We start from the raw sequence: 10,072 nt of genomic DNA, 5'->3' as shown, positions 1-10,072 counted from the left end.
GGAGGATGCACAGAAATCAGCTGGGATTACACAATTTGTGTGAAAATTATTAACCATTCATAATAGAAGGGCTGCACCTGGGAGGTTGCCAACACTGAATTTCTGTGTATAAATAACAGCAGGAAAAGTCTGAAGGGGTGTGCTGGATTTGTGGAATACTGTGGAGACTCCAGGAATACTGTGGAGGCTCCAGAGGCTGCAACTCTGAAATAAATAAATAATCAATGTCTCCCTCAAGTGTGTAATGGCACACCAGGTAACAAATCTGATTTTTGCAGACAAAAGCAGCTGTGGTTAAAGCAGATGAAACAATCACTCCTCCAAACCAAACAGAACTCACAGCAGCAGAGAAACTGATTTCTTTTTAAAACATGTATATTTAGAACTGTAACGCTTACAATTTCATTAAACAATCTTAGTACAATGTGTTTAATCTAACAGTATATTACAGAACAATGTGAAAAATGATTTAATAGCAAACCATGAAAATGGAATTAATAATACCTGCAGTGTCAAAGTCACTAACTTTTTACCTTTTCCAGTCAAAGAATCCCAGCAGTCATTTGCACTAAATGATGCTTTGGGTTTTATCCAGAATAAAATGGTATGATTTCCACAGAGAAAGGGCATTCCTTCACAGAAAGAAGATGCATAATAAGAACATTTTCAGCTAGCAGGTCTACTTTATACATCTAATTAGAATTTTTAAATAAAAAATAAAGTAAAATGTTTAGACCAGTGCAGGGTGCCTATTCATTTTTTAACTTATTTGTGGTTCTTTTTGGAAAGAGGGTTTGTTTTTTATTTCCCCTTTGTAATTTAGCAGAAGAAAAGAAAATAATAACAATGAGTTTGTCTAATGAGCAGCTCCTCACTTAAGTTTTGTTGACAAGTATTTGACATGGGACTGTTTCCTCTGTGGAGTCTGTTGACAACGCACCATTATAGATCTGCAAGTAGAAAAGGTCATTCTCACATTAAATGCACAAGTTTCAATATCAGAAGCAGGACATCAGAAGAAGTTGTAATTTTTCCAGTCACAGGTGAATTTGCAACATTCACAAAAATTACACTTTTTTTTTTTTACATTTTTTGTATTTACATTTCAGATATAAATAATGAAATTCTTTAAGTTACATGTTTTAACTTTGCTTCACGATTATTCTACATCTGCAAGCTTTCCTGTATCAAACCAACCTCCTTCTTTCATCATGAATGCACAAGTCTGGCCTCTAATCAGTAATAATTACACTAAGCCTTTATGATGAAAGGTGGACTGTTCAAGTATCACATCATACTGAAATTTTTGCCCCAACTTAAAAATTGGGGCAGCAAACCAAGCCACTTGGAAATAGTAATAAAAGAAATTAATCTGGGAACTCAATAAGCCAAATAATTTATAATTAAATTCTATCAATATCTTTCTTTGGTAAGAAATATGCAAGAGGATAACCCAAAGCCCACCCTAAAAAAAAAAAAAAATCATATAATATGTGACATCACAGTGTCTACTCTGTGAAGGTGAAAGCCTCAGAAAATTAAGGAATTTTATTCAGTTAAGATTGTTTATAGCAGTAGCTCTTCCATGCATCTAAGTATGCAAATGATGGAAGTTTAATATAAAATTGCAGTGGCAGGAATTAACAATGATCAAACAAACAAAATAAAAGCAAACTAGAAAAGCAACTGTTAGACCAGTGAATGTGTTGTTGTATGTTCTGTTATGTTTCTGGCACATGTGTGGAAAAGCCTGTAAATTATTACATAAAAATTCAAGATTTGGATAATTACATCATCCAATTCTACATTCTAAAGTATGTAGGAAGCATGACACAAATCTCTCAGCTGCCTGACAAAAATAAAGAAGTGGTCCAAAGATTTGGATTTTTTGCTTCTTGTTGCCCTGTGTTGGTTGTTGTGATGCAGGGATGTGACTGCAGGAAGAAAACCCAATAGCTGACACAAAACATACTAAAGTGGCAATATAAACTAGCTGACACAAGCCTCACTGTACATTTAAATTGATACAATTGTCTGGTGCTTCCATGGCCAGTACACGCCGAGTGCCACAGGTCTCCTTGGAGTTAATGTTGCAATGAAGACTGAGCAGGTCATTATCCCATAAAGTGCTTTCATATCCAGTTCCTAACGGGTTCCTGGTCTCCACTCCGAGCTGTCACGTGACGTTGACCTCCAGAACGTGGTCGTCCTTGCTGGGAATGACCAGGATTTGCATCCCTGTGCTGCTGTTGAAGACCTGGCCCGGGGAGAAGGGCTGGAGCCGGGGCATGGGCAGACCCTTGTGCTCCCCACTGGCTGTGGAATGCAGGCTCCCCCTGCTCCTGATGCTGCTGCTGTCAGCCTGCTCATCCACATTCTTGTCCACAGACAGGTTATCGTTTTCAATCCAGCTATCTGTTTGAGAACAAAAAAAAAAAAAGAGAGCTTTATTCTACCAATTAACTCTAAAAGGTCATTTCAGAGCTCCGACAGTCACCTTAACACATGTTCACAGTTATTGATCATCTCTGCTGAGGTAACAGTCTGTGCACAATTTTGGCCAGCACCAGATGTAACAGAGTGAATTACATTGGTTTAGAAACTGGCTGGATGGCCGGGCCCAGAGAGTGGTGGTGAATGGTGCAGCATCCAGCTGGGGCCAGTCACCAGTGGTGTCCCTCAGGGGTCTGCACTGGGACCAGTTCTGTTTAATATTTTTATAGATGACATGGATGAGGGCATAGAGTCCTTCCTTAGTAAATTTGTAGACGACACTAAGCTGGGAGCTTGTGTTGATCTATTGGAAGGAAGGAGGGCTCTGCAGAGACTTAGATCGGTTGGATGGATGGGCAGAGTCCAACAGCATGAAGTTTAGTAAGTCTAAGTGCCGAGTTCTACATTTTGGCCACAAAAATCCCCTACAGCATTACAGGCTGGGGAGAGTGTGGCTGGACAGTGCCCAGGCAGAAAGGGACCTGGGGATGCTGGTCGACAGCTGGTTGAATATGAGCCAGCAGTGTGCCTTGGTGGCCAAGAAAGCCAATGGCATCCTGGCCTGGGTCAGGAATTGTGTGACCAGCAGGAGTAGGGAGGTCATTCTTCCCCTGTACTCAGTGCTGGTAAGATCACATCTTGAGTGCTGTGTCCAGTTCTGGGCCCTCAGTTTAGGAACTTGAGCGCGTCCAGAGGAGGCAACAAGGCTGGAAAGGGGCTTGGAACACAAGCCCTGTGAGGAATGTTTGAAGGAGCTGGGGTTGTTTAGCCTGGAGAAGAGGAGGCTTAGAGGTGACCTTATTGCCCTCTACAACTTCCTGAAGGGAGGTTCTAGACAGGTGGGATTGGTCTCTTCCACTGGACAGCAACTGACAGAGCAAGAGGACGCAGTCTCAAGCTACGTCAGGGAAGGTACAGGTTGGATAATAGGAAAAAAAAATTTCACTGAAAGAATAATAAAGTACTGGAATTGTCTTCCCAGGGAGGTGGTAGAATCACCATCTCTGGATGTGTTTAAAAAAAGACTGGACATGGCACTTGGTGCTATAGTCTAGTTGAGGTGTTAGGGCATAGGTTGGACTTGATGATCTTAGAGGTCTCTTCCAACCTCATGATTCTGTGATTCTGTGAAGGAAAATTTCAGTAGCATGACCTCACATCTGTCACAAGCTAGAAGGATGCACACTAGCAGCTCCATTGACAAAAGCTATGTTGCTTCTATGAGTGAATTTTCACTGCAGCTCTGGGACTACTCAGTACAGATAAATACTCTACATGACTGTGGTAATTTGAACTCTGCATCTAATTGAATGGCCTACATTTTCAGCAGTACTTTTATTTCACATTCAATCCCTTGAAAACTGGGAAAAATCACAATACTAATGAAGACACACAAAATTTAGAGAAAGTGGAACTGCAGGATTAGAGGGCTATCAAACAGTTTTCACTTGATTATAAATCAAGTGAAAACTGATTTGCATACTAATCTTTAAAGGAAACATAAGAGAACAATGCATTTATTATTCCTCCTCAGAGATTTAGGTGGCAACCCAAATTTGAAGTTCCCCTTAGAGCAAGTTTCAATTTAGGACTGTGAGTGAAGTTAGCAAAGACACCTGTGAGTACCTGGTCCATATATTGTCAGTGTATTTCTTGCTTTGCTTTTCTCTTTACACAAGAACACAGGAAAAGCAGAGTAATTTCTGTAAGTAGCCACGTGGTCAAACTGGCCTTACCAGCATCAAGCTGCATGGAGTGAGCAGAATGGTGAGGGAGGTATTTAAACAATCTGACATCAGGGAAAGGCAGATGCCCAGCAAACAGCGGCATCACTTCCATGTGCACTTTGTGAGTTGCTCGAGGTGCTACAGGCATAGAAATCACTCCAGAGCTTTTTCCACAGACTGCCCAGTTACTACTGTTGTCAACAACTGCAAGAATAAAGAGAAAACACTATAAAGTTCTTCTGTGAAAAATGGAGAACCCTCAGGATAATTTTAAAGCACTTTGAAAATCTGCATTTTAGCAACATCTAAAAGCCCACCAGCTTTTATGTGTGAAGAGCTGTGCAAGGTAAGAAAGGAACCATAGTTGGGCCTCAAGCATGTATCCATCCAGTCTGAAGAATATTTCTATTCCACTGGAAGGAAGATTAATGAGGAGAAAAACTATTCCCAGTCTAGCAAAATGAAAACTGCTTTACTAAGCAGCTGTACCCACAATAAAGGAATTTACGCCATAGCAAATCTGGCAAATGTTATTGTCAAGAAAAAAATAGGGGGAAATTTATTAAAATGCTTAAGAAAAACAGTCTTACCTTCATACATAAGTTTTGTTGTGCAATATCCATCTGATTCTGTTAATGCTTCATCTCTGTCAACCTCAGAGAGCGCAACAAGCCGGGTGATGGACACCTCTAAGGAGCAGAGTGAGCCTGTTTTACAGTACTCTGCATCCAAGGGTGGGAAGATTTCAGTTTTCACATGGTACAATGTCTGTCAGGAAGAAAACAGTGCTGTTATCAAGAAAAAAGGGGTGGTTTATTTATGTTTAAATTGAACTGGACAATGGGTACAGTACCAACTTTACACATAACAGACACATCCTGTTAAATCTTCTTAATTCAATAATCACTTATAAGTAATGTTCACTTCATTATCTTGCTCAGTTGAATAAAATCATAGACATGGAATCCTGGAATGCTGTGCATGGCAGTAGGCAAACAAACACCTGAAATGTTGCTCAATGCCAGTTTGCAACAAGCAGGTAGAAAACATTGAAAACAGACAAAAGGATTTAAAAAACAAGAGTATCCTCATGATGCTGCTTTTTACCCAAGCATCACAAAGGGGAACACTGAGTTTAGAGATGAGATTAAATAATGTTGATAAAACTTTCTATTAAAGGAATTCTACCTAGCCTATGAGCTTCCTAGCTTATCAAAGGAATAAAAAGTTTGTCCATAAAGGGGAAGAAGAAACATTTCAGATAATGGCCTAGAAAACCCTAAATATTTCATTAGAGAAGCTCATCTCAAGCACTGCAAAAAACTACTCAGATGCTTTCAATAGCAAAGATTATTTTGCAAATTGCAATTTGCTTTGGAGAATACAATCTTAAGCCAGCAGGGAAAAAGCAGCTCAGTAAGTTGCAGACAAATCTCCATGGCACAAACCCAGGAAGGTGAGAACAGTAAAAAAATGGAACAGGATTGAGCACAAGTTACAGCCCTCACCACATTTCTATGGCAAGGATATGATTCCACAACATCACATAAGGCTGCAGCTCTGTCACTCATAAACTGACTTTCCAATGATTCTAAGTACGTATCAACCTCATGATATAAACAGAATTTTTCTAATAGATTTCTTGGTTTTCCCTTTTCACTTCTTAGGAAACCCATATTCAGTTAAGATATGCTACCTTATGATTTAGAAGAGTACTTACAAAAAAATTTTCCACTTGGAATTCATAAGTGAACGGCTTCAAGGTAAGAGACTGTTCTTCAGAGGTAGCTGGACAAAAGCTGACTGAAAACAGGCACTGCAAGGAGAGAGGAAGCTCTTTTGTCCACTTCAATTCCCATACAAAGAATATTGATTGCTTACTGTACACGACCTGAAAAAGAATGTTTTAGAGTGTTAGCTGCTTCCTTCCTCTGAGAAAGAAGGGGAAATGCACACATGAATATATGTTTGTCTGTTCTGACGTTGGTACAACTCAATAAATCATTAGGGAAATATGCAACAAAATGACTAACACAATCTTTTTGACAATGCACATCCTTTTAAAAGGAAGGATCCATTTCACTGTCAGAATCAAATGTTTCAAGAGGAGACACTTCACATTCAGTGAAGTTCAATTTAATATTGAAAAATATTTTAATCAAAAGTCAAATCTAATAATATTATTAATATGTTCTTATATACTTTTTCTAGGCACCAAGAATGAACACTTTAATATCTTCAGACAAGGCTGACAGAAACTTCAGGGTTGTCCGGGGAACTTGTGGATGCCCCATCCCTGGAAGTGTTCAAGGCCAGGTTGGATGGGGCTCTGAGCATCCTGGTCTAGTGGAAGGTGTCTCTGCCCAGGACAGGGGATTGGAACTTGCTCATCTTCAAATCCCCTTCCAACCCAAACCTTTCTATGAGTCTATGGTAAGAAACTGTTCTGGAACTGAACAGGTTTACAGCTGTATTTAATTGGAAAACTGTCTCTACCTGATTTTTTTTTCCTAAAACCCAATGACAAACTGCAACCATAAGATGAATAAATTGAATAAATCAGCAAGTGAATTTTACCTGTTGAGATGCAGGGTTGAGGGGTACCAGCTGCAAATCTGTACACTCAGCAGAATTTTTTAGGCTGTAGTCTGAAAGCTGGAAACAGAGTTCTGACAAATTCTGTACGCAGACTTGCACATATTTCCTGAAAAATGTGAAAAAAAAATTCTCAATAAAAACTGAAGAGTTACATTGGAAGAGTCCGTGTCCATAAAACAAGGCTGTAAAACATCCTCTTTGACATTAAACAAAACCAAAGAACTACACACCAACAGGATAACTGGGTTCCTCCTGTAGTCTTATTTCCAAAACCACAAATTTGTTTTATTGTCATGAAAGAACACGAGAGGAAATGCACAAGCTTCCAGGGGGAAGATAGTAAAAGCCCAACTTATATATTAAAAAAAAAAAAAAAAAAAGACTGCTATAAATATGAGTTATGAAACCTCATACAGCTCCATACTTTATAAGAAGGAAGGAACAATAAATAAATAATGAGTACATTACCGTTTGCCAGCTGACAACAAGGAATGCTTGGCATTAAAGGGTATGCAGAATGTTAATGCAATAATAGTGGAGTAAATCGACCAAGGACAATCAATGGTCACCTAAAGGAAAGAAAGGAACACAGTTCTTATTTGCAATGGTCTTTGGCACAATGGTTTTGCTTTTTTTCTCCTTTCTAAGTGAAACTTTTCTCATCAAGTGTCTATATCTAATGCATCCAGGAGGGGAAGAAATAAACATTTTTAAAAAATCAGTATGTAAAATCTAATCTGAAAAAAAGAACAGGTTTTTGTTTGCCTGTGAGTGGGATATGACATCTCAAAGCAGCTTTTCCTCTAGGAACTGACATACCCAGTTCTAAAGACTATAAAAAAAGGAAGGGGAATAGAAGAAAAAAAATGGCATCTCTGACACCTTTACCCCTGGTAAAGGTCAGTATCAAATAAACTGCTATAAGATCTATTATTTTAATGTCTTTATAATAATTTAATATATTAAATACAAGCTCAAAATATTTAAAAAAATGCATTTAATGTATATTTGTTTTAAATTGAAGCAGCACACTTGACTTCATCTTTCCCATGAATCAGAAGCTGGAATTAAAAGAACACCATGCTACCTTTTACAAAGACACAGGTACCCTCCATGCTTTATAAACTGTGTTAAAACACTAAAAGTTAGATTACTAGCCAAGGGAACAGCTGACAGTTTTTTAACAACAGTGCATATTTCTGCTTGTATTTACAATTTCTTTACATTTTAACATTCACTATGATTTTTGCATATATGTATTTTGAAAGAAAATAAGTTCCAAACAAGCAAGTTCCCCCTCACTTCTATTTAGTGAAGTGTTTACTCCTGCAATCAAATACATTTCATAATAAAAAAGTTAAACTACATCTTACTTTTTGATCAACAGTAGCCATGCAGTTGTCCTGTTTCTGCTTCTCTTTGTTTTTTCTATGATTTTCTTTATTTTTAGTATTTCCCTTCTCCACTGCAGATTCTGTGGCTGATGGCAAATACATGACTTCTAGTTCAAATTCAATCACATGGTAAGCAGGAGCCACTGGCAAGCTGATGCTTGTGATCTTCTCAGATGACTGAATCCTTAATGATGACTCTGAGATCTTTTCTATAGATGTGTAGAATGGAAAAAGAGAAAATAATAGAAAAATATGTGGTGCCATAACCACTTTCCAGCAATGTTTGCAAAAACAGCAATGAGAAACCATGTTAAAAAACTCCACAGTAACCTCTGCAAAGCAGCTATACTCTGCACATGTTAAATATTTAACTTCCCAGGAGTAGTGCTCTATCCTTATTTAACTGCAGGAAAGTACCCACCACATTCCATGTAATAAAAGGCTCCTATTGTTCAGGAAAGAACTGAGAGGGCAATTTAACAACAAACTTCAAACCAGCTAAAGAGCTACTTTAGCCCATCATAAGACACTAATTCATGTTTTTACAAAGTCAAAGCACCTTGTTAAGTTTCATAATTTCACTTCAAGCAACCTTGGACACACATGCAGCAGTTTCATCCGCCTTCTGGATTTCATCAATGGAAGTAAAATTGTCCAGCTATGTTTGTCAAAGTTCCCACTACACCTTGGGGGGTGAAAGTTTAAGAGCTTTCTTGCACTGAAGTTATCAGTTGCAAATCCTTAAAATTGTTCTTAATAATGACTATGGACAAACAGTGTCAGTGTTCTTAATGCTGTAAGTACTAATCTTCAGGATGACTGAACTTGTCAGCCTTTTAAAGATGATTCCTTTTCAGTTCCTGGCTTACCCCTGGTGTTGGAGTAGATCACAGCCTTGCTCTCAGGGTGGTACAGGATGGGCATGGCATCCGCGTTGCTCAGCTGCAGAGTGTCCCCGCTCTTCATGGTGTAGTGACCAGTGGTCACTGTGAACTTCACCTTCTGGGGAATGCCAGCCAAAAGGCTTTCTGGAGGACAGAGCAGGAATTGTTAACAGATTCCAGCACATGGTTACAATGCACTAAGGCTTGTTAGCAGACAGTTGGTCACACACTGGGGTAACTTACAAGTCTGGGGTTTTGGTGTTATGGGACACATTAAGCTCAGCTCAGATACAACTTGTGGGGAAACCACTGCTTTTAACCTGAGAGGTCACACCCACTGCATCTTGGATGGCTTAGATGAGCTGTCTCTCTAGCACAGATTTCAGTGAAATACAATAACCCCAAAGAATTTACTAAGCTTTTAAAGCTCTCCAGGTTGCAGACAGCTCTGTATTTTCACACCTGTGATTCCAGTCACACCCACATGCTGTATTTACATGATCAGCACAACAAGAATGCCAATGTGCACACAGAATCACAGCTATCAGTTTCACAGGGGTCCCTAATTTGATTTATGCCCAATATGCCTGTCCTTCCTTATCCACACACTGCAACCTGGAGTGCCAGCACAAAATTTGTATTAACTCCTCAGCTGCCACACTCAGTAGCCTGAAAACAAATCATTATTAACTTCCATTTATATACTCTAATAAACACTACAACTAGTGTTCACCTGTCCCTGAAATCAATGGATGCATTCAGTATTCATTTTTAATAAGTTTATAGCCTCTCTAGTAGAGAATCCCATTTCTTACTTATTTCTTGTAAATATCAAAGGGACTCTAGCATTAAATTTGGAGGAATTTCTCCACAGAAAGGGAGAGTACACATTGGAACGGGCTGCCCAGGGAGGTGGTCACTGTCCCTGGAGGTGTTTAAAGGGAGACTGGATGTGGCACTCAGTGCCATGGTCTGG

The 10,072-nt window shown here is 39.0% G+C and overlaps 1 protein-coding gene across 1 annotated transcript in view; it reads right to left on the bottom strand.

The window, feature by feature from the left end:
- Positions 1-357: 357 nt before the first annotated feature.
- Positions 358-10,072, bottom strand: part of TRAPPC10 (trafficking protein particle complex subunit 10) — a 38,130-nt gene continuing 28,415 nt past the window's right edge. The window contains exons 16-23 of the mRNA XM_053933117.1: positions 9,082-9,240; positions 8,192-8,421; positions 7,287-7,387; positions 6,798-6,924; positions 5,941-6,111; positions 4,811-4,988; positions 4,230-4,424; positions 358-2,415 (exon numbers count right to left, since the gene is read on the bottom strand). Of these exons, the coding sequence (XP_053789092.1) occupies positions 2,177-2,415; positions 4,230-4,424; positions 4,811-4,988; positions 5,941-6,111; positions 6,798-6,924; positions 7,287-7,387; positions 8,192-8,421; positions 9,082-9,240 (1,400 nt within the window). The 3' untranslated portion in view covers positions 358-2,176. The remainder of the gene's footprint in view (positions 2,416-4,229; positions 4,425-4,810; positions 4,989-5,940; positions 6,112-6,797; positions 6,925-7,286; positions 7,388-8,191; positions 8,422-9,081; positions 9,241-10,072) is intronic.

Source organism: Vidua chalybeata, chromosome 2 (assembly GCF_026979565.1).
Source record: "Vidua chalybeata isolate OUT-0048 chromosome 2, bVidCha1 merged haplotype, whole genome shotgun sequence".
Classification (NCBI taxonomy): domain Eukaryota; kingdom Metazoa; phylum Chordata; class Aves; order Passeriformes; family Viduidae; genus Vidua; species Vidua chalybeata.
Note: the sequence above shows the minus strand (reverse complement) of the source record. Positions and strands in the feature narration are given on the sequence as shown.